This window comes from Rhincodon typus, chromosome 36 (assembly GCF_021869965.1).
Source record: "Rhincodon typus isolate 14 chromosome 36, sRhiTyp1.1, whole genome shotgun sequence".
NCBI lineage: Eukaryota > Metazoa > Chordata > Chondrichthyes > Orectolobiformes > Rhincodontidae > Rhincodon > Rhincodon typus.
Genome location: NC_063367.1, coordinates 16,539,143 through 16,564,021, shown reverse-complemented (window position 1 = coordinate 16,564,021; position 24,879 = coordinate 16,539,143). Strand labels below are relative to the sequence as shown.

Sequence of the window (24,879 nt, the reverse complement as noted above, 5' to 3'; positions counted from 1 at the left end):
GAAAGAGAGAGAGAGAGAGTGTGTGAGAGAGAAAGAGAGAGAGAGAGTGTGAGAGAATGAGAGAAAATGAGAGAGTGAGAGAGAGAATGAGAGATGGAAAGGCTACAATAAGTCAAGGACCTGGACTATGATGATGACTATTCATCACAGACCATCAAAAAGACATTGTTGAACATTGGTCTCACTTTGTAACATGCTGCTTAATTCAGAAAACCAGCCGATGGCTGAGAGTTTGTGCTCAGAGCACAATGCTGCAGATTCAGGTTAAAGTGGCTGGTCGTCGAGAGGGCAATGGTATTGGAACTAACATTGAGCATGGTACCCCCGTGCTAAAGAAGGGTAGGTTATCCCATTTTAAATCACCCACTGGAGCAAATATATTGCCACTGGACATGAAAGGCTGAAGCAGGCTTGGGAGGCAATGGCTTTCGTACTTGACTAGTCCATGTGCAGTCCCTGATCAACAACCGCTTCAAAACGGCATCCAACAGTGAGTATTAACTTCAGGACCACATTTCAGTCAGGGGGTCAAATTTTGAAGAAAGGGGCACGGTTAGAAAAAGATAGTAAAAATGATGTGGATTGATTCCAGGATCTCTGAATAATTTTTGAAGAAAGACATGGTGGCTCAGTGGTTAGCACTGCTGCCTCACAGGGACACAGGTTCAATTCCACCCTCGGGTGACTGTCTGTGTGAAGTTTGCACATTCTCCCTGAGTCTGTGTGGATGTTCTCTGGTTTTCTCCCACAGTCCAAAGATATGGCTGTACAGGATATTGGTTAAGCCCCTATTGGAATACTATGTGCAATTTTGGTCTCCCTGTTATAGGAAAGATGTTGTTAAACTTGAAAGAGTTCAGAAAAGTTTTGCCAGGGTTGGAGGGTTTGAGCAATAGGGAGAGGCTGAATAGACTGGGGCTATTTTCCCTGGAGCGTCAGAGGATGAGGGGTGACCTTATAGAGGTTTATAAATTCATGAAGGGAATGGATAGACTAAATAGACAGGGTCTTTTCCCCAGGGTGGGGGGTTCCTAAACAAGGAGGCATAGGTTGAAAGTGAGAGGGGAAAAATTTAAAAGGGACCCAAGGGGCAACGTTTTCACGCAGAGGGTGGTACGTGTATGGAATGAGCTGCCAGAGGAAGTGGTGGAGGCTGGTACAATTACATATAAAAGGCATCTGGAAGGATATATGAATAGGAAAGGTTTACAGGGATATAGGCCAAATGCTAGAAAATGGGACTAGATTTATTTAGGATATCTGGTCAGCTTAGATGACTTGGAGCAAAGGGTCTGTTTCTGTGTTGTATATCTCTATGACTCTACGGGCTGATTAGATGGATTAGCCATGCTAAATTGCCCCGGACTCTCCGGGGATGTGCAGGCTAGATGGATTAGCCATGGGAAATGCAGGGTGATAGGGTTGGGTGGGGGAGGGGAGTGTCTGAGTCGGATGCTCTTCAGAATGGACCGAATGGCCTGCTTCCACACTGTAGGGGTTCTACGAATAAACATCCAAGGGTGAGTATAGCCTTCAGGGCCTCATTTCAGTGAGCGGGGTGGGGGGGTCAAATTCTGAAGGAAGGGGGAATGATTGGTTAGAAAGGGTTTTTTAAAAAAAGTGGCTTGATTCCAGGATGTCTGAATAATGTTTAAAGAAATGGAACAAACTGTCTCTTTTGTATCATAAGCCAGCCCAGTGGGCACTGTGCCCTTTCACATCCCACAGCCAAGGTGAGCTCTGAGCAAATTGACAAATGATGATATGTACTTCTACTTTTTTCCCTATCCTCACACTTAGTGAGTAAAGTTAGTTGCGTCCCTGAATCACAGGCACGCATGTTCAACTCCCGAGGTAAAACAAACACTTCTCAGTTTTGTGCACTGACCTGCTTTAAGATGTCGCACTCCAGAACCCACTCTGAATATCGTCCCTGCAGCCTCATGTCCCAGGACCATTGGCTTCTTCAGAACAAAATCTCCAATCCTTCCAGTTTGCCAATAATGGACATCCGAACCACAGATCCCAACGGAATCTATCTTCAGCAGCACCTCTGAAAGAAATCATAACCTTAAAAAAAAGATGCAGTTTAACACGAGCAAAGGTCATATTTTGGGAACTTTTGGCTATTCCACAGAAAGGATTTGACAAGATACATGGGTCTTAAGGACCAAGCACAGTATATTCACACCGGTTCCTTAAAAGGCCTCTGACTGGGAGCTCTTTCACATTTTAGCTACAAGTCATCTCGCCTGTCTCCACAGCATCTCAGGATGCCCACTTTTCTCTAATTCCAGCCTTTTTTCATCACATCCCCACTGAATCACTGTACCCCTACAGTGTGGAAGCAAGCCATTTGGCTCATTGAGTCCACACCGACCCTCCGAACAGCATCCTCCATTGGCGGATATGCTTCCAGCCACTGTGGCCCTTAGCTTCAGAATTTGGTCCGTAAACCTGTCCTCCCCTTTCTCCTCCTTTACAAGGTTCCGTGAAACCTGCTTCTTTGCCCTAGTCCGGGGCAAATACTTTTGGTCATCTGCTGTGATGACTCTTCATGTGACTCAACATCAAAAATTTTCATTTACAAGGCTGCAATAAAATACTTTGGGCTGACTTATCACTCTATATAAATTCAAGTTGATGTTTGGCACTCAATTCTTATTCAAATCATGGATGATGACCATTGATCAGATCTGGAGAACCATAATGACAGACAGCTTTTAAGCAAGTACAGGAGGCTTAAACTTTGTTTTCCTCCTCTCCATAGATGCTACCTGACCTTGAATCATCGAATCCCAACAGTGTGTGAGCAGACCACTCGGACCATCAAGTCCACGCTGACTCTCCGAAAAGCATCCCACTCAGACCCACTTCTCTACTCTATTCCTGTAACCTGCATTTCCCATGGCTAACTCACCTAGGCACTATGAGGCAATTTAGCATGGCCAATCCACCTAATCTACATATCTTTGGGCTGCGGGAGGAAACCAGAGCACCCAGAAGAAACCCACACAGATACAGGGAGAATGTGCAAACTCCACACAAACAGTGGCTGGAGTTGAACCCAGGTCCCTGGCACTGCGAGGCAGTAGTGTTAACCACTGAGCCACCGTGCCACCCTGCTAAACATTTCCACACTCTTTATCATTTCAACTTCAGTTTGCTTTTCTTTTAGCATTTCACCATGGCAAACCAGGGATCTATATTTCCAACATTTTCCACTTATTTTAGTTTATATTTCAGCACCCTGCCTGAAAATGGATCTGAATTATTGAGGTATTGGTGAATAAAAAAAGTTACCTTTAGGCCCTGGTTCTGGAATGGGACGTTTCTCCTGTAAGGAATGAAAGAGAAAAATTACTTAAGGAAGATCGAATTCTCATCATTGAAATCATTCTATTATTACAATGGAAACAGAACCATTCTGACAAAGATACAGGGAATTCTTCTTCCAACGAGAGCAGAAAGTACTGGAGAAACTCAGCAGCACTGGCAGTATCTGCGGACAAAGAAACAGAGTTAACGTTTTGAGTCTGTTATGACCTAGTAAGATTTCAGTAAGGGTCGCACTGTTTATCTCTCTCCACAGGTGCTGCCAGCCCTGATGAGTTTCTCCATTATTCTCGGCTTTTATTTCAAATTTCCACCATCCACAGTATTTTGTCTTTGTTTGGGGGAGATGTTCTTCACCGAGTTGACTGTTGCTATGGTGATCCTACAACTTGTCCCTATAGCTTATAAGGCAAGATGGATAGAAAGTCTTCCATCAGCTGCATTTAGGCTAGCACAGTAGCTCAGTGGTTAGCCACTAATGCTTTGCTGTGCCAGGGACCTGGGTTCAATTCCAGCCTCAGGTGGCTGTGTGAAGTTTGCACCTTCTCCCCTGTGTCTGCGTGGGTTTCCTCCAGTTGCTCTGGTTTTCTCCCATAGTCCAAAAATATACAGGTTAAGTGGACTGGCCGTGCTAAATTGCCCAGTCGTGTGCAGGGACATGTAGGCTAGCTGAATTAGCAGGGATAGAGTAAGGCTTAGTCTAGGTTGGAGAGCTGGTGAAGACCTAATGGACTGAATGGCCTCTTTCTGCACTGTGACACATCTATGATTTACTACCTTGTGGTCTATGAAACTGCATTATAACCTTGATGCACTTAAGATATGTGAGAGAGCAGAGGGCTATGCTGAACATGTTAAATGAGGATGGAAGCACTGAATCATTGCATGTCACATGTACACCCAACCTTGCCTTCTGCCTACAGTCTGCAAACCCACCCCTTGTCATTGTGGTGTTTGCAGAACCCAAACAGTCAAGGGACCAGCAAAGTGTATTACACAGAATTAAAAAGAAGGTGGTACGTTGCAGGAGGCGGCCATTTGGCCCATTGCGTCTGCACCCGTTATCCAACGATCATAATAGTAGCAATCTCCTGCCTTTTCCCCATGGCCCTGTTCTTTGTTTCTGTTTAAATAATTCCCTCTGAACCTACCTCCTAGACACTTCCAGGCAGGTCCTTCTGGACCCAATCACCACTTTGTATCTAGAAAACTAGCTGGTGACCACTTGTACATTTGGCAAATGATGGTAAAAGTAAACAGGAGCTGTTGGCATACAAACCTAGCTTGGTAGAAAGGTGAAGCCAACAATGGTGGAAAGTTGGGAAATACGCTATACAAATAGGAGGTGGAAGCACTACCAACATTTTGAGTCTTTTCTGTACGAGTCAGTTGAGAAAAATCTCGCTCTTTCGTGCCATGACTGTCCTCAATCTTCTTGAGAAACATTTACGAAGTTAATATGTAACTGTGCGGTGGGAACATGCTCTGTTACACATGATTGTAATCATTGAACAAGCTCGGTGAACATAACAAATGTTTGTGCCTGCCAAAATTCTCCTGGTCAAAAATCACAAAATCCCCCTGTTCATGCTCAGCATAGACACCCTCCCAAAACAGTTTCCACTCAGACTCCATCACATACATCTCAAACCCAAATGAACACCTATTGTTAATTTTTAAAATCATTCATTCATTCACGGAGAGGTCAGCACTTATCGCAGTAGGTGTTGAGGCATCATATTCTTGAACAGCTGGGATCCACTGTCGCAGTTTAGAACAGAGAACATAGAACAGTACAGCACAGTACAGGCCCTTCAGCCTACAATGTTGTGCTGAGCTTTTACCCTGAACCTAAAGGTCTATCTAACCTCCACCCCTACCTTATACAATCATCCATATGCCTATCTAATAGCCACTAAATGCCCCTAATGAGGCCGACTCCACTACCCTCTCCGGCAATGCATTCCACGCCCCTGCCACTCTCTGAATAAAGAACCTACCTCTGATGTCTCCCCTATATGTACCTCCACTCACTTTAAAACTATGCCCCCTCGTAATAGCTACCTCCACCCTAGGAGGTTTTCTGATACAACTGAGTGGTTTGCAAGGCCAAATTATAGTTAGGGATCAACCACAAATGCAATGGGTCTGCAATCACATGTAAGATACTGTCACAGCTGTACAGTTCTTATATTGTAGATATTTAAGGAAAAAAGTATATTAAAAGAAAAATTCTGCCTTGAAGTCTGTAACTTAACAAGGAAAACCCTTACATTAAGTTTTAAATGTCCTTTCAAGATAGAAGTCACATGGACAACCACTGGGCAAGTTCAAAACTTATTGAACTACATGATCTCAGCATCGAAGGCAGACATTTAGATTCATACTAACTCTTGGACAACACAGTGGGTCCTTCCAACTGAGAGAATTCAAAGCTTCTGAGAGAAAGCACATCGATTTAATGAACTTTTTTGTCTGCTGGAACAAAAGCCTATTTTAAATTAACATAACAGCAACTTTTCGTAAATTACCATAAAGAAATGATGCAGGAGGTGCCAGTGTTGGACTGGAGTAGGCAAAGTTAGAAGTCACATGACACTGTTATAGTCCAACAGGTTTATTTGAAATCACAAGGTTTCGTAACGCTGCTCCTTTGTCAGGTGAGAAGGGGCAATGCCCTGAAAGCTTGGGATTTCAAATAAACCTGTTGTACAAAAACAGGACGCAAACACCACTTTGTACAGAGCCCTGGGAAGAAACAGAAAACACACAAATTTCTGGAGAAACTCAGCAGGTCTGGCAGGATGTGGAGAAAGAAACAGAGTTACCGTCTGGATTTTCAAAATGACTCATTGAGGAACTCTCAAAAGCTGACAGACCCACTGAGTTTCTCCACTTCTTTCTGCTTTTATTTCAGGTTACCAGAATCTGCAGCATTTTTCTTTTAGCTCCCGGGAAAAGTCTGAGACGTATCAACAAAGTGGGTTCCTGGTCAAAGGGATAACAAGGGCGAGTGCATTCAGAAATCAACTGTTCTGCCAAAAGACAGGCGGCAACTTCCAAGCACCTTAACCACAGAATTAGCGAAGAACAAGAAAACTTCTTGCTGTCTCAGAAATCCTGCTGAGCCCCCCACCGGAAAGGCAAACACCAACTATTTGACTGCAGAAGCCATCACAGTTGCTGAATCATAGAGTCATAGGGATGCACCTACACAAAAACAAACCCTTCAGTCCAACTCGTCCATATCCTAAATTAATCTAGTCCCATTTGCCAGTATTTGGCCCATATCCCTCTAAATCTGTCCTATTCATGTACCCATCCAGGTGCCTTTTCAATGTTGCAATTGTACCAGCCTCCACCACCTTCTCTGGCAGTTCATTCCAAACATGCACCGCCCTCTGCGTGAAAATGTTGCCCCTTAGGTCCCTGTAAAGTATTTCCCCTCTCACTTTAAACCTATGCCCTCTAGTTTTGGACTCTCCCACCCTGAGGAAAAGACCCTATCCATGCCCCTCATGATCTTAAAAACCTCTGCATGGTCACCCCTCAGCCTCCGACGCTCCAGGAAAAATAGCTCCAGCCTATTCAGTCTCTCCCTGTAGCTGACTCAAGTTTCAAAACCCTCCAGTTTGGATAGAGTAACCTCAAGAATTAACAACCAATCAGTACGGTCTTACTTTCTTTTTGGCAAGTATCTTTTATCCCTGCCCACTTCTAAACTTTGTGGTTTTAGCTAATAACATTATCACTTTTACTTGATTGGCTTTCAGCAACTGTTGCTTATAAAACATCCTTTTGCTTTGTTTAAAATATAAAGCCGTGTCGTTGGCTATTTTTAAATTGAAAAACTCAAAAACCAGAACAGGGCTACAAATGGGGCTTATCCAAATTTTTAGTTCATGGTCTGTTCTGAGGGCATGCCTGATGGGGTTAAAATGAGATATTTCAATGAATTTTCTTCCCTGAAGAGAATTAGCCAACTGGATGAAACAGACACTTTCATAGACATCATTACTGCTGGTTTTTATTTTATTCCAAGTTGATTGAATTAAATTTTCAAAATGTCCCAAATGATGCAGCTGGATTTGAACTCACGTCTCACGATTTCTACTCTAGCACTGTAGCCACAATACTACCGCAGCGCTCGATATAACCAGGCCGTCAATTCCCAAATCTTTAACATTCATCCACTCTAAACAAATTTTCTTTACAGCTATTTTTCTTTAACATATTAGGTTGGAAATCAGAGATAAATTTGTCAATCTTCTAGGAACTGCAACAGAATAAAAGCAAGGCTAACGTTTAAACGGATTTCACAATTCTTTCAAGCTGCACAAGTTAGTTGCTTCAAATAAAACAAACAGCTGGGGATGCTGGGGATCTTGTATTAAAGACAGCTACGAAGCAACTGGAAACAAATAAACACAGAAATTGCTGGAGAAACTCAGCAGGTCGGTCAATGTCTGTGGACAGAAACACAGCTAACCTTTCAGGTCCAGTGACCCTTCTTCAGAACTTCTTTTCCAGCTGCTTTCAGTTCTGACAAAGGGTTACTGGACTTAAAATGTTACCTCTGTTTACTTTCCAGAGTTGCTGCTAGACTCACGGAGTTTCTCCAGCAACTTCTGTTGGTTTATTTGTTTCCAGTTACTTCATAGCTGTCTTTAATACAATTAAATAGCAATAAAAATATTTTAAAAATAAAATAAAACGCACAGTATTTTGTTTTGTTTTCATCTCCCCAGCTCACCTGACCTTTTCACGTTCTGCGCTGATAATTCAAAATAAGACAAGAAGAGATAAAGTTAGTTTACCAGTCTCAGGTCATTTTTTGCATAGAGCACTACAGACAGATTCTCGTGCTGTTCCATCTTCAAATCTCTCAGGTTAAAAGTCCGTGGCTTTCACTTGTGTTTGGAGCTGATAACAAGCTTTATATAGGTCCCAAAGTCCTTGAACTGAAATGTGAATTGCATGTATTTTTAACTTGCTTAATGAAAACGGAACAAGCCAAAATTTTGATAAGATAGCAATCTACGTGCATGACGATTAATCTTGTCTCATGAAGGTCCAGAACTGAAGCCCAAATTGAATTTAAAGTATTACCAATGCCTAATGATCTCAGTTTCAAATTTGTTTTCTTTCTCTCTCATCCTCACAAACAAAAATATCACTGCCTGGAATTTAAAACTTGCTTTAATGATTACTCTGTTGTAGACAAAATAATCTACTCTTGTAAAATATGGAAAAGGTTGAGCAGTTATATCATTCCCTACAATTCTGGAGCTGCATTGCTTGAAAGGTTCGGGTTAAAAAAAATAAAAGTGAAGCTGGCACAGAGCTGCGCTCTCGTTAGAGAGACACAACTGGTGGTGATTTAACCCGAGGGTCACCACACCTCAGACAAGAGGTTCAGGAGGAGAGTCCTTCAGCTGGTGCAGGAATTGAACCCACTCTGTTGATGTCACTCTGCAATGCAAACCAGCTGTCCAAGCTAACTGAATCCCTTAGGTAAATAGTATGGTTCAGCAGAGGTTTTATGCCCTGAATAAGTGGTTCTGTCTTAGTCATGCATCACACCACCCTGAAAGAGTTAAATTATCTAAAACTAGCTGCAGGCAACACTGTGGCTCCTCCTCATCTTCCTATGCCATTTTTGCTTCTTATCCCACTGACAAACAGTGTCATCCAAAAGGTGTCAATGAGGAAATGATGGTGTCGTGCTGATGCCACTGACCCTGAGGCTCAGTCTAATGCTCCAGGGATCCGGGTTTGAATCCCATCACGGCAGCTGGTGGAATTTAGATTCAATTCATAATAAGCAAAACTAATCTTATTTTAAAAAGCCCATCTGTTTGAGCAAAGGAAATCCGGCCTAAAAATGACTCCAGACAGATTCTTAACTGAAATGATCAAGGATGCCACGTAGTTCGAGGACAATTGGGGAAGGGTAACAAAAGTTGGAGTGACCACTGATACCCACATTCCATAAAAGAATAAAAAGGGCAGTCTAACTGCAACATGAATCAATATTCCGGTCAATGACATGAGGCTGTGCAGGAAATGGAGAGGTGTTAGATGGTTCCCTAAACAGACCGATAAAGTCCTTTGGTAGCACAAACTGTCACCAGAGTTTCCAAACTCGCACTGAGATGCTCTTGGTTGAGGAGGAACTGGGCTCTTCCTATTCACCCTGAGTTCCAGTCCCTCTGCATACTGCCCTTGGGCTGCTATATGGTAAAGACCACCCCTAATAAACGACAAGAACTTGATTCGTACAGTGATGTGAGAAAAACCCATCTGTATTAATTGCACTTAAATATACTTTTGAAAATCAAAAAAAACTTTTCCACTTCAGCTATATTTAACTTTGAGTTGCACAGAAATTGTCTGGACTGGAGAGATCTAGACAAGCTAAATGCAAAGAGAGCTAAGACTTGCGCTCAGATTCACTTCTTCATGCTCTGCTGAAGCTGTATGTTAGCTATTTTCGACAAACGTGACTAAAACCTACATACAGCAATAAGCAGTAGCGAGGTCACCACCAGTACGTTCCTCATCGTGCTTGCTTTAAGCAAACTGTGTTAGTTTTGGCTACAGGCTCGATGTTAAACATTCCCTTATTAACTACAACATTCACTAGTACAAGTCAAAACTCCACTTCAAACCGAGTTAAATGGTCATGATAGGGAGTTGGTTAGCTCAGTTGCCTGGACAGGCTGATTTATGATGCAGAGTGATACCAACAGCATGGGTTCAATTGCCACACCATATATCAATCATGATCAAATGGCGGGGTAGATTTGATGGGCTGAATGGCATAATTTTACCCCTGTTTCTTATGGTCTAATATCCATATCTACTAATGCAAAATTGTACATAAATCATCCCGTTCCCACTAGGACAATTGGACTTTTGTACCCAAAAGTATGGGTTACATCAGCAAAAATTAGAAAATATAGTGATAATGTTGCCTGTGATTAATGGGGCACAGTGCAGCAGTAATGATTTCACCGAGAAGAAACACTGATCCAGATCTTCCGACAGCCCATCATTACTCCAGCGCTGATGAGAAAGGCACACGGGAACACTGTAGATTCCTCAATGCAGAAGACACCAAAGGAATTGCCTGGGAAACTGTATTTCCCGTCCAGCAATTCCTCTCCTCATGGACACCTCCAGGAAGCTCCATTTAAATCAGAGACTTCAGAGGGTTCTGATGAAATTCAGGAAATAGTTACTCAGGAAAAATTAGACGATTAAATCACACTATAACTCCTCAGTAACGATTCACTTGATCCCATACTTACTTCACACACCCTCACAATCCTCGTCTCCCTGCTGTAGGGAGGATGTTGTGAAACTTGAAAGGGTTCAGAAAAGATTTACAAGGATGTTGCCAGGGTTGGAGGGTTTGAGCTATAGGGAGAGACTGAACAGGCTGGGGCTATTTTCCCTGGAGCATCAGAGGCTGAGGGGGGACCTTAAAGAGGTTTATAAAATCATGAGGGGCATGGATAGGCAAGGTCTTTTCCCTGGGGTGCAGGAGTCTAAAACTACAGGACATAGGTTTAAGGTGAGAGGGAAAGATTTGAAAGGGACCTAACAGGGAACTTTTTTTATGTGTGTACGGAATGAGCTGCCAGAGGAAGTGGTGGAGGCTGGTACAATTACAACATTTAAAAGTTATCTGGATGAGTACATGAATAGAAAGGGTTTAGCGGGATATGGGCCAAACGCTGGCAAATGGGATCTAGATTAATTTAGGATATCTGTTCGGCACGGACGAGTTGGACCGAAGGGTTTGTTTCCATGCTGTATAGCGCTATGACTCTATAAGAATAGGGTGGCACAGTAGCTCAGTGGTTAGCACTGCTGCCTCCACAGCGCCCAGGGACGTGGATTCAATTCCAGCCTCGGGTAATCGTTTGTGCAGAGTTTGCACATTCTCCCCGTGTCTGTGTGGGATTCCTCTGGATGCACAGGTTTCCTCCCACAGTCCAAGGACGTGCATTTAGGTGGATTAGCCATGCTAAATGTGGGGCTATAGGGATAGGTTAGGGGGTTGAGTCTGTGTGGGATGCTCTTCAGAGGGTCGGTGCAGACTGAATTCTATATCTCCTATAGGTCACTTACATCTCCCATACCCTGACCTAACAGATCTAGGTAACGGATCACCGACCTCCCTTCATCTACTACCAAGCCCCTCTTTCCCCTCCACCTATGCCCCCTCACACAACTGGGCCTGAACCTCCATCTCAACTGCCATAACCTGACCACCATCCTTCATGAACCCCTGGAAGATTCTCCCAGATATTTTCCACCACCCCTGACCTATCTAGAACACTGCATCACTTACCTGGTCCCCTACCCTTCCTGTACCATAACATCACACCCACCTTATGTGCTTACAGTTTGTCAGTCGCTATTTGGACCTTTAAGTGTCAGAATGCAGCAGCTGGCTGCTGTGAAAAAGGAAAGAACAGCTGGGATGGAAGTACACCTCGGAATTCCTGAGGGAGCCCTGAATGGAATCATCTCTTGGAAATGTGCACACCCTTCTCTTGTAAAGGAGGAGTCAGGCAGTTGGACACTCCTCAAAAAAAAGACTTATTTCACTGAGATCTGGTGCAGATGTATCACTGGCAGAGACATGGACTTGGACACCCACTGCAAGCTGTCAATGCAGTCTGGAAGGAAGGCTGCCACGTTTGGGGTAATGGGAGGTACAAATGAGATAATAAATCGCTATTCAGAGAGGTTCAGCTCATGCCCTGTCCAAATGTACATCCCTCAGGCAGCTCGCCAAAATCAGATTCACCGTTCACTTATATCAATGCAACTTGTGGGATCTCCCTGTGCACAAACTGACTGTTTCCCTATGGTTCAACTGCAAAGTGCTTTGCAATATCCTGAGATTGTGACAGGCATTATACAAATGCAAACTACTTTTCTTCAGGAACGGCTGTGGGCTGTGATAGACACTGCCTGTAAGTGTGCAGGTGATTTCGTCAAGTGAGGAGCCCTTTAAATTTATGTATGCGCTCTAGTTAAAGGGCCAAGTTGCGCATGGCATTGAGAGGGGACCTTTAGGTTACTGCTTGGCCACAGCTTGGAAGAATCAAAAGCTGCCACCCTGGGAATAGCTCACATAGAACAGGAAATTTAAAAAGGCCAGAAAAGTTTTAACACAATCAGACTGCCCTACCATATATATACATAATATATATATATATTCACTCATAAGTGCAAGACCCCCTCTCAAAAGTTCAAATAATTGAGCATTCTCTCAGCCCCAACCCACTTGTGCTGTATCTGGAAGATGCCAGGCCAATTTTGCACGGTAAGGTATCAGGCAGGCAGCTCCCGTTTGCACAGAGAGAAGAAATTGAGAAATTGGTACTTACAGCTTGGATCTAATTACCACAGCCTAAGGGTGCAGCTTCTTCTCTGCCCTGCCTTCAGTTTCCAAACAGTTGCTGGGGCTGGGAAAGCAGAATTGGGAGCAGCAGTCAAGGCATAGGTTGAATATAATGTCAAAAAATTTGATCATTCTCTAATTTGCCTTTGGCTATTTGTGTTTATTTAGCTTGTCTTCCCAAGGACTTTGTTGAGTTACGTTTAGTGTCAGCATTACCACAGCTCCCATGTCTTTCACCTTCATTCTTAACATTTTCAACACGGCGCATATTGTTTGAATGTCGTCTAATTTTCTTTCTGCGATGTAAACATTTCTCCTTACTCTTCCGTTCACTCACATACCTCATTTCAAATCGCCCTCTTTCAGTTCCAGATATTTTATAATCAACCTGTTCAGACATGCCTCTGGAGCAGGTGGGACTTGAAATCAGGCCTCCTGACTCAGAGGTATGGATACTCCCACAGTGACACAAATGCCCTCTCTTTCAGTTTGTCACTGTCCCTCCTAGTTTGGTATCATCTGCAAAGTTCACCACCTCGCTCCAAATTTCTGAATCATGGGAGTTCGTTTGAATTCGTAACAACAGTGTTCCAAGTATTTAGCTTTTATGAAGCACCCCAACCAACAATTCTTCCTTCTATGATGTATCTCCGCTAACACATAACACCTCATCCAGTTTGTTATCCTTTCCATTCCCAAAGGTTTTACTTTCCTGTATCACCGTGGGTGTGAGTCTAATAAATTCCTTCTCCTTGTGGCTTCAGAAATCTTAACAGCAGGTTTATTAACGTCCCATTCTTGTTCCACCATTCAATACATTGTTATCTCAAGACCATTCAGCTACTTTCCATCCACATTACCAGCACAAAGTTGCCGATTTCAGTTCTGAAATATTCAATCTGGCACAGCATTTGGCACCCTTGTCCCACAAAATTCCACATTTTCTGCCATCCTTCATGCCTTTCCCAATTGATTTCCTCACGGTTTAGCCCTCTGTCAAAGACCTTCTGCAAGTCTGGGCACACTGCGGTTCCCTTGGGTTATCAGTAACTCAAACAGCCGAGGGCAACACGCTCAGTGTTTTGGGTCAAAACCTTGGAATTCCCACCCTATCAACAACACAGGCCAAGGACTGTTATGGTTCAAAAAGGCGACTCAACACCACCTTCTCCAGGGCATTAGGGATTGGTTATAAATGATGGCCCAGCCAGAAACACCCACATCCCACAAACAAATAACAAACATACAAAGTCACAATCAACATTTCACAACCCTTTCATATCTTATTACATCATCTCTACCAGAACAGCATGCTCTGTGCAAACCCAATCTATTGACTTTGAACTAAGTAAATTATGTAACGACTGGTCAGTGCACAAAAATATAGTTAAGTGAATCCAGGGTAAAAGCAGGGAGGCAGAGATAAAACCAGGCGAATGATGAAAAATAAAATCTGTCATTTCTATGCTGGCATCCCTCTCTGCATCACTGGGGATTTGGGGTGAAGACCAAGGGGCATACAATTAGCTTTTTAAGCCACTTCACAGATAACTAGGAGAATGGGTCAAACCTTTTGGCACTTTTGGATCTGTTCTCACTTGGAAAAGTAAAAAAAAAGAACGAGACAGCATAGAGTTAAAATGATGTTTAAAAGAAGCAAGGGCAACAGGAGAAAAAACTTTTCACACACAGCAAGTAGGTAGGGTCTGGAGTGCACTGCCTGGGAACTTGATAGAGGCAGGTTCAACAGAGACAATCAATAGGATGAATATTTGGGTCGAAATGGTGTAAAGGGATTTCAGGAAAAGGCAGGAAATTGGCACTAAATGCTCGAACTAGGCTGAATGGCCTTCTTCTGAGTCATAACAATTCTGTACAGTATAATTAGTCGTGGCTCCTGTTCAGAGCTTTAAGGGGTCTACTCCTTAAATTTTCTAGTTAAGGTTTAATGCCAACCTTCAGCCATGCAGTGAGCAGATGGACTGATTGGAGAATCTTATTGACATACTCACAGGTCTACACCAAATGTAGCCCATGAAGTGGCATTGCACTCACAGCCTCTAAGATTGGTGCATAATGCCAGGATTAAAATATTGGCAAAACACAAAGCAGAACATTATTAATTGGAATTATAAATTTGGTATATTTTCCATTAAACTACATGTTTGGGCTCTGTCTCCTTGCCATGTTATTTGGCCCTTTTAGATAGCAGTGACAGAATCATTCTTAATGCTGAACATCGAGAACGGTGGCATCATGGTTATGCTAACGCTTTTGTAACCCAGAGGTTCAGGCTCCGGAAACAAATCTCACCACAGCCAGCCAGGGAAACCTGAATTTAGCTCATTATCAATGGCATCAACAGCTTGTATCACTAATGGTGACTGTGTAAAACCCCCATCTGGTTCACTAATGGGAAGGAAACAACCTCATCCTTACCTGGTCTGTGTGTGACTCCAGTCCCACAGCAATGTGGCTGACCCTTTAACCGCCCTCTGAAGTGGCCTAGGAAGCCAATCAGTGATGGGCATTGTGTAATGGTCTTACCATTGGTGCTCACATCTCATGCATGAATTAGATTTTTAAAAAAAACATAGGCAGGCCAGTTCCAACAGCCAAGAAGAGAACAGAGTGGAGAAATTGCTGCAGACTATGTAACATCCAACAAGACCATGCTAAGAATTGGGCTTGTCAGCTGAAATCCACACTGTATCCCAGAACTCAAGTGGAGAAGCTCCAGTAGAACTGCTGCAGTTTCGCCAGCACTAGGCAGATCCTCTGACCCACACCAGGCCACAATACCCAGCAGGCACGCTGACCTGCAAGTGGGCAGTGAAGGACTGATGACCACCCTGGGCACATCCCAGTAGATGGCACTGACCCACATCAGCACAGACAATGAGAGTCATTGACCCACACCAGCAAGACAATGAGAGTCACTGACCCACACTGAGTACCATCCAGGCGAGTAAGTGACCCACAAAGGGCACACCCAGGGTAGTCTGGTTGGAGTAAATGTCTCACACTGGGCATAGTCAAGTGGAGGTGGGGGTGAAAGTCATTGGCCCCTGCTGTGGGGCACATTCTGGGCATTAACTGGCCCACACTGGCAAAAAAGGGGCTGGGAGGGGCAGTTCACTGACCCACAGTGGGCACAATCTGAGGGAGGGGCAAGGTTCACTGACTCAGGGTGGGCACAATCCAGGTAAACATCTGACCCACCGTGGGTACAGTCTTGGGGGAGGGGGTCACAAATCCACAGTGGGTACAATCTGGGAAGGGTTCATTGACCCATACTGAATACAATCCAGGTGAATTTCTGATGCACAGTGGGCAGGATCTAGGGTGCAGGGTCACTTACTGACCAGCCCTGGGCATAATCCAGGGGAGGGGAGGGGTTCACTGACCCACACTGGGCACAATCCAAGGGAGGTGGTCACTGACCCACCCTGGGCATAATCCAAGGGAGGGCATGGGGTCCACTGACCCACAGTGGGCACAGTCCAGGTGAATTTCTGACCCACACTGGACACAGTCCTGAGGAGGGGGAAGTCAGTGACCCACACTGGACACAATCCAGGTGAATTTCTGGCCCATACTGGGCACAGTTCAGGTGAATTTCCAACCCACATTGAGCACAATCCAAGGGAGGTGGTCACTGACCCACCCTGGGCATAATCCAAGGGGGGGGGGGGGGGGGGTTCACTGACCCACAGTGGGCAAAGTTCAGGTGAATTTCTGGATACAGTCCTGAGTAGGGGGTTCAGTGACCCACACTGGACACAGTCCAGGTGAATTTCTGGCTCACACTGGACACAGTGCTGATAGGGGTTCAGTGACCCACACTGGACACAGTCCAGGTGAATTTCTGGCTCACACTGGCTACAATCCTGAGTACGGGGGTCAGTGACCCACACTTGACACAGTCCAGGTGAATTTCTGACCCACACTGATACAGTGCTGAGTAGGGGGGGGTGGGGAGGGGGCTCAGTGACCCACACTGGACACAGTCCAGGTGAATTTCTGGCCCACACTGGACGCAATTTGGGGAGAAGGGGGAACACTGACCCATACAGGACACGATCCGAGGAGGTGCAGTGAGAGGTCAGTGATCCACATTGTGGTCGCGTAGGAAGGATGACCCAGACAGGGGGCTAGGTACGGGAGAGGATCCCCCCCCCCCCCCCCCAACTATCCGCCTGCCCCGAACAACAGCAGCGGGCCCACAAAGCTGGGGAAGGAGGCGCGGCTGAGAGTGGGGACCGCGGGCAGTAGCTGCGCTGCGGCAATTCCTTTACCAAGAGCAGTGTGTGTTCCCTCTGTCTCTCTCTCTCTCCCTCTTTCTGTGTGTCTCAGTGTGGGAGCAGAAACTGCGCCGACAACCCCTCACCATCCACCGGCTTAGTGCCAGCCACACCCCAGCCTTACCCTGATTGGTCACAACTCCACAATTCCGCTTTCTATAGGACAAGAGCTACAACACCCCCAGTTTCTTATTGGTCAGTTTCACTGTCAATCATAAGGAATTGTTACAGTTTGTTACTTGGAAAGTCTGTATCATTTTCCTTCCTGCTGTATTCTAGGAAACAAATATTTACCCCGGTTCCCCTTTATCAATTGATCGATTTATTTCTTTCGATCTCGACTTGCAGTTCCATGCTTCCTCAACTTAATTCATTCCCATGTTAGTACACGACATGCAAAGCATACCATTTGTACAGAGATTGCAGGAACTGCAGATGCTGGAGAATCTGAGATAACAAGGTGGCCTGCTGTGTTCACCAGTTTGTGCAGAGGTTGGGGGGAAGGAAAGAAAAGTCACACTTCCGCGAAGAGACCTGTCAGGCAAGGTTGTCGAACTTAAGGACGGGGTAGTTGGTTAGTTCAGTTGGCCGGACGGCTGGTTTGCACTGTAGAGTAATGCCAACAGTGTGGGTCAACACCTATTCCCACCCCGCCCAACTATAGCTACATGCTGTCCCCTCCACTCTTCAGCTCTGATGAAGAGTCATCTAGACTCGAAACGTTAGCTTGCTCTCTGTGCATGGATGCTGCCAGACCCGCTGTGATCTCCAGTATTTTGTTTTTGTTTTCAGTGCAGATTCCAGCATCTGCAATAATTTGCTCCTATCGTGTGGGTTCAATGGTGCTGGTTGTACCTGTGGGCCACCATGCCTTAGGCAAGGGGAGAGGTTGAGAAGGAGAGTCATAGAGATCGTTGACAGACCCTTGAGTCCAATAGTCCACACTGACCATATTCCCAAACTAAACTAGTCCCACCTGCCTGCTTTTACCCCAAGTCCCTCCTAACCTTTCCTAATCATGTAAACAAAAACCGAAAGAACTGCAGATGCTGTAAATCAGGAACAAAAACAAAGTTGCTGGAAAAGCTCTGCAGGTCTGGCAGCATCTGTGGAGGAAAAAACAGAGTTAACGTTTCGGGTCCGGTGACCGTTCCTCACAACTATTCATTCTTATTCATGTACCTGTCCAAATGTCTTTTAAATCTTGTAACTGTAACTACACCACCACTTCCTCAGGCAGTTCATTACACACACAAATCACTCTCTGTAAAAAAAAGATGCCCCTCGTCCTTTTTAAATCTTTCTCCTCTCACCTTAAAAATATGCCCCTAGTTTTTAACTCCTCCACCTTAGGGGACGGATCTTTGCTATACACCTTATCTATGACCCTCATGATTTTATAAACCTCAATAAGGTCACCCCTCAACCTCTTACGTTCCAGTGAACGTAATCCCAGCTAATCCAGCCTATTTTTATAACTTAAACCCTCCATTCCTGGTAAATACTTTCTGAACCCTCTCCCGTTTAATAATATCCTTCCTATAACAGCCTTCATGGTAACCTCAGCCAACTTGGGAATTGAGTCATGGTTACCCTCAGGCTAAACCACCATCAGTCATAGAGGTCTACAGCACAGAACGCGCCCTTCAGCATATTATATCCATGCCTGTCAAAAACAACTACCTATTCTAATCTCATTTTCCAGTCATTGACCCATACCCTTGTGTGAGTTGTCTTTCTCTGAGAGAGCAGCCCTATGGTGTCATAGGACTCTGGCAAATTCTACCTTTACATTTATGGAAATGGAAGCAATAGTGGAAGCACACTGCAGAAACACGATGGGGTGAATTAAGCACAGATTTCTTTTTAAAAAGAAGGGTTTAAAAATAACTCAACAGGCCAGTCACCATCTATGGAGAAAAACAGACTTAAAGTTTTGAGGTTGATGACCTTTCATCAGAACCATATCGAACCAATCTGTGGATGTGCCTGTTCTTTCTACCAATTTTCCTCAGGGTCTCCAGCAAGTTGTTTTATCCTCATTGTCAGAGGACAGCAGTCGGGGAATGGAGAAGTTAAAGTACAATCAATGATTCAAGATAATGTAAATTGATACTTCTTATCCCAAGTTTAATCTATGGGAACACAGGAAATAGGAGCAGCTGTAGGCCATTAACCTCTCAAGCCTGCTCCTCCATTCAACGAGATCATGGCTGATTTTCTATCTCAATGTGATTTTCCCACACTATGCTCATGCCCCTTCATATCCCTGATCATCCAGCCAGCCATGTAATGGGATGGCAAAAGCAGGAGCTGTGAGAGCAGCTGTCAGAATTCCACAGTAGCCATTGCCCCTCAGAGATCGTGACACTAAAATTTCAGCTGGCAACCCCACTTGGGGTCCTGAACCCCACTTTGGGAAGCCCAGCCTTTGGGAGTTGATGTGGTGAGTAGTATCTTTGCTCTCTGGTGAATTAATGTGGGATTCTCAATGTGGGGAATAAATCATTCTAAAGTGAAGCCATAAATGCTGCTTGGTGTATGTGCTTAAAAGTTCTTATTTGGCACAATGTGGACTACAGTGCTGAGCGAGTGGCTACTGTTTTGTTGTGTTTTTTTTAATTAACTCATGGGATTGCTGGCTAGGCCAGCACTATTGGCCATTCCTATTTGCCCTTGAGAAGGTGGTGATGAATTGCCTTTTTGAACCGTTGCAGTAGGTAGACCCATAATGCTGTTAGAAAAGGAGTTCCAGCAATTTGATCCAGTGACACAAAAATATGGTGATATATTTCCGAGTCAGGATGGTGAGTGGCTCGGACGGGAGCTTTCAGGTGGCACTGCTGCCCTGGTGGTGGTCATGGGTTTGGCAGGTGCTATGTAAGTAGCATTGGTGCATTTCTGCTGTGCCTCTTGGAGATGATACACACTGCTGCTACAGAGCACTGGTGGTGGAGAGAGTGGACATTTGTGGATGTGACATCAATCAAATGGACTGCTTTGTCCTGGATGATGTCAAGCTTCTTGAATGTTGTTGGAGCTGCACTCATCCAAGCAAGTTGGGAATATTCCATAACACTCCTGACTTGTGCATTGTAGATGGTGGATGGGTTTTGGGGAGTCAGGAGAAGATGAGTTTCTTACAGCAGGATTCCTAACCTCTGGCCTGCTTTATAGCAACAGTATTTTTAATGATCAGTCCAGTTCCGTTTATGGTGAATGGTAACCCCCAGGATGTTGACAGTAGGGGATTTAGCAATGGTAATGCCATTGAATGTCAAGGGGTGATTTAAAAATATATTGGCCTTAGAGAGAGTCTAACGTAGGTTTCCAAGAATGATACCTGGACTTCAGGGGTTCTGAGGAGAGATTATACAAATTAGGTCTGTTTTCCCTAGAATTTAGAAGGTTAAAGGATAATCTGATCGAAGTCTTCAAGATATTAACAGGAAAAGATTGGGTAGTTAAAGATAAACAATTTCCACTGGTTGGGGATTATAGAACTAGGGGGCATAGTCTAAATATTAAGGCCACACCGATCAGGAGAGATGTTAGGAAGCACTTAGAGTCATGAGAGAGTCATACAGTATGGAAACAGACCCTTTGTCCAACCAATCCATGCCAACCGTAATCCCAAACTAAACTGGTCCCACCTGCCTGTTCCTGGCCCATATCCCTCCAAACATTTCTTATTCATGTACTTATCCAAATGTCTTTTAAACATTGTAACTGTACCTGCATCCACCACTTCCTCTGGAAGACACGAATGACTCTGTTTAAAAACATTGCCCCTTGTGTCTTTTTTAATCTTTCTCCTCTCACCTTAAAAATACGTCCCTAGTCTTGAAATCCTCCACCCTAGGGACAAAGACAACCACCATTCACCTTATCTATGCCACTCATGGTTTTATAAACCTCTATAAGGTCACCCCTCAACCTTCAACGCTCCAGTGATAAAAAACGTTGGAGGTTGAGGGGTGACCTTATAGAGATTTATAAAATCTTCTACACAAAAAGGGTGACAGATGTTTGGAACTCCCTTCCACACTCCTGATCCTATGCACCTAGCTTCTGAGTTATGTTGGAGATGGTCATTGGCTAGTATTTGTGTGATGCCAGTCACTTTCTCTTTGTTGTCATTCTAGGTGTCCAATACAACTAACAAGTTGGTTTCAAACATCTTGCAGCAGATGTGCAACCATCACTTACCTGCTGGAACAAGACAGTGGATGAACTGGTTGACTCCCTAAAGAACTGTGCAATGTATGGAGTAACAACAATGTCAAGGGCATGCAGTGGATCAGCGTCAACAACAAAGTCAACATCCACAGAAACAAAAATAATTCTGAGTTACTGGTCATTCCTGGTCTTGTTTGTGATTGATCTATTGCTCATAGGGTTTGGCATCTCCAACACAGGCTGAAGGGTTCTGCACTAAATATCCTGAATGTGTGCAGTCATAAGGACAAGAATGTACAAAGTAGGACAACAGAGAATTAAGATTTCAATGGAGTTGAAATGATGGGAAGGATTGGCTTTTTTGGGAGGTAGAATGGCTGCTTGAGATTTGGGCTGGCTTTGGGGTTCTAGATGGGGATGATATTAACTCTGTACTAAACATATCATGGATCATGGAGACTAGAGAAAGAAACATGACACAGTCTATTTAAAGTTACCAGTTTCATGACCTGTGTATCTATTTTAAGATACACTCAGTTTACTTTGGTTTATGAGTAAGAGAAAATCAATACTATTTTACAGTAACAAATTGAATTGTTTGGAGTACTTGAACCCTACTCTCTAACCATTAACTAAAAAGGTTTTCAAATTGGCTCAACTGTTTGAGTCAAACATTGCAATAACTGTGTCTTTGGCATCAAGAGAACCTTCTTATTGTTTGCATTATTTCCTTATACTTGAGAAATCATAATATCCTTTCTTAGAATCCTTATAGTGTAGAAGTAGGCCATTCAGCCCATCAGGTCCACACCAACCCTCTGAAGAGCATCCCACCCTATCCTTGTAACTCTGCACTTGCCATAGCTAACCCACCCTAACCTGCACATCTTTGGACCGTGGGAGAAAACTGGAGCATTTGGAGGAAACCCACGCGCACACATGAAGAATATGCAAACTCCACACAGACAGTCACCTAAGGGTGAGATCGAACCCAGGTCCCTGGTACTGTGAGGCAGCAGTTGCCAACCACCTAAGGCTGCAGGATGATTGCACAGTTTCTGTAGATGGTCCCAGAGCCAGTGTCCCTCCTTTGCTTTGTGGGAGGGTGGTTCAAGCTGGTCGCAAGGAGGTAAAGTAGATTTCTCTAGGTATTTTTGCTGGACTGTTAATCCAGAGACCCAGATGATGATCTGGGGATCCAGGTTCGAATCCTGCCATGGCAAATAGTGGAATTTGAATTCAATAAAATATCTGGAATTAAGAATATAATGTAATGATGACTGTGAATCCATTGTCAATTGTTGGAAAAACCCATCTGGTTCACTAATGTCCTTTAGGGAAGGAAACTGCCATCCTTACCTGGTGTGGCCTACATGTGACTCCAGACCCACAACAATGTGGTTGACTCTAAACTGCCCTCTGGGCAATTCGGGATGGGCAATAAATGCTGCCTGGTCAGCGATGCCCTCATCCCATGAATGAATTTTTTTAAAAATCTGCCTTCAGGAAAGTCAATGCAAAGTAAACAGAAAGATGTTTCTCTGAGCAACAGAGACAGCACAACAGGTGCCTTTTTATAGATGCAGTGAAGTGTCTTATGACTGCACCAAATCTGTCGAAGAGAACCACATTGTAGTAATGTAACCTCTATATTTCATACACATCCAAAGTGTGGAGACTTGACCAGATTCCCAGTTTGACACCCTCATGGAATTTCTGGCATTTTCCTAGATGACTATTGCTGACATCTTATGGTAGTTGCCACCTCTGCCAGCATGTGTGAGTACACTGCCACAAATCACGTGTCTTTGCTTTATCTCAGATATATCTAGTGATTAGTCATCAAGGACACACTACTGTAGAGTATCTACAGAAGCAGCAGTGTTCAGAGATAACAAGAATGTTTGTTGTATGACAGCAATAAGCACAACAACATTTGGTCAGGTAGAATGACTACCACCTTAGGAATCTGGTACAGAAACGTGCTCTCTCTGAACACTTGTCTCATGTACCGGCTGAGTGTGGCGTAGCAAAATGGGTGCAGCTCAACATAACACGGACATTAACTCCTTCAAAATTATTGCCTTATTCAACAAAACTGAGTCAAGACTCAGCCTGTCTGTGCTTCATAAGTGACCTGTAAGTGTAACAGGAAGGTACCTTGAGGGGTTGGCAAATGCCTGATTCCACTCAATGTCTGTAACCAAGCAGTTGGTGCCTGTGGATTGTGCAGAGATAGCAGTTGGGCTTAAGCAACATGGAGATCTTTTGGAGCAAGCAGCGAGCTGAAATCGCCAGGCCCCTGCTCTGATTTCCATGCAGTTATTTCTTACAGTTTGTTTGGAACATTTGGTAAGATAGTACATTGAATATTAATAAGGTTTTTTTTTTGCAGAATGGGTATCATATGTTTTTTAAAAACTGTGCAGTCCTGTATAGAAGTCTAACTAAGGAGTATGAGGGCACAATTTGCATCACATTCTTCTGGTTCATGCAAAAGGACTGGAGAAGTGAAGGTTAACAGCAGCTCTTCTCTCTGTAAAACCACTGTTTTTCAGATTTTTAGAGAGGTTCCATGATACTTAAAATACAGCAGCATGGTGACTGACTTTGCAAAATACATTTGTGAGTATGCTATACACTCAAACAAAAAAAAAACACTTTCTTGCTCCTTATACATTTCTGGGTAACGTAACCACTGGACGCCACAGCTGAGATGTTCCCAAGATTAAACTGATCTGCACCCAGTTGCCAGGTTCTCTAAAAAGGTACAACTCTCAAGTATTACAAGAATCGGATTATATAATGTGCTATAAAAAAGATTTGTAAGTTAAAGCCCTTTAAGAGACAGACAGAGCCAAAGGTTTCAGTCCCTCTTGGGCATTGCAGTTACAGAGTTTCTCTCTCATGGGTGGCATGGTAGTTCAGTGGTTAGCACTGTTGCCTCACAGTGCTGGGGATCTGTGTTCACTTCCAGCTGTGGGCAGCTGTGCGTGTGGAATTTTTATGTTCTTCCCATATCTGTGTGGGTTTCCTCTGGGTGCTCCAGTTTCCTCCCATGGTCCAAAGATGTGTGGGTTAGGTGGATTAGCCAAGGGAAATGTGGGGAGGTGGGTACGGGTGGGATGCCCTTCGGAGAGTCAGTACAGACTTGATGGGCCGAATGGTCTGTATCTTCCACTGTCGGGGTTCTATGAGTTGGGCCATCAAGAAGATATTCAACAAGATATAATCCCCTTTAAATGGCAATCACTGATTCCCAGTGAGGAAACACCTAGTGCTCAGCAAAAGCAGAAAAGGTGGAGTGAGCTGCTCCTGACAAAGTACAATACAGCACAGGAACAGGCCCTTCGACCCTCCAAGCCTGAGCTGACACATTTTGCCCTCCCATACTAAAACTGTCTTCACCGACAGGATCCATATCCCTCTTTTCCCTTCCTGTTCATGTATTTGTGCAGGTGGTTCTTGAATCCTGCTCCCATGACATCCTCTGGCAACGCATTCCAGATACTCACCACCCTTCGTGTGAAAACGTTCCTCGCACATCTCTTTTAAACACCACCACCTCCCCCCAACCCTGCACCTTGAACCTGTGTCTCCCAGTAACTGACCCCTCCACTCTGGGAAAAAGCCTCA

At 44.2% G+C, this 24,879-nt stretch overlaps 1 protein-coding gene across 6 annotated transcripts in view; it reads right to left on the bottom strand.

Annotated features, from left to right (window-relative positions):
* LOC109929147 (sorbitol dehydrogenase-like) overlaps positions 1 to 17,173 on the bottom strand; it is a 35,086-nt gene extending 17,913 nt beyond the window's left edge. Inside the window, exons 1-5 of one of the 6 annotated variants that reach the window (XM_048617288.1) lie at positions 17,059 to 17,173; positions 12,747 to 12,824; positions 8,154 to 8,297; positions 3,304 to 3,337; positions 1,889 to 2,053 (exon numbers count right to left, since the gene is read on the bottom strand). In XM_048617288.1, the coding sequence (XP_048473245.1) occupies positions 1,889 to 2,053; positions 3,304 to 3,337; positions 8,154 to 8,210 (256 nt within the window). In that variant the 5' untranslated portion in view covers positions 8,211 to 8,297; positions 12,747 to 12,824; positions 17,059 to 17,173. Of the gene's footprint in view, positions 1 to 1,888; positions 2,054 to 3,303; positions 3,338 to 8,153; positions 8,298 to 11,738; positions 11,836 to 12,746; positions 12,825 to 13,101; positions 13,701 to 17,058 lie in introns of those variants that run through there. The other 5 variants (XM_048617289.1, XM_048617292.1, XM_020528945.2 and 2 more) reach the window with 5 other exon arrangements.
* Positions 17,174 to 24,879: the final 7,706 nt, after the last annotated feature.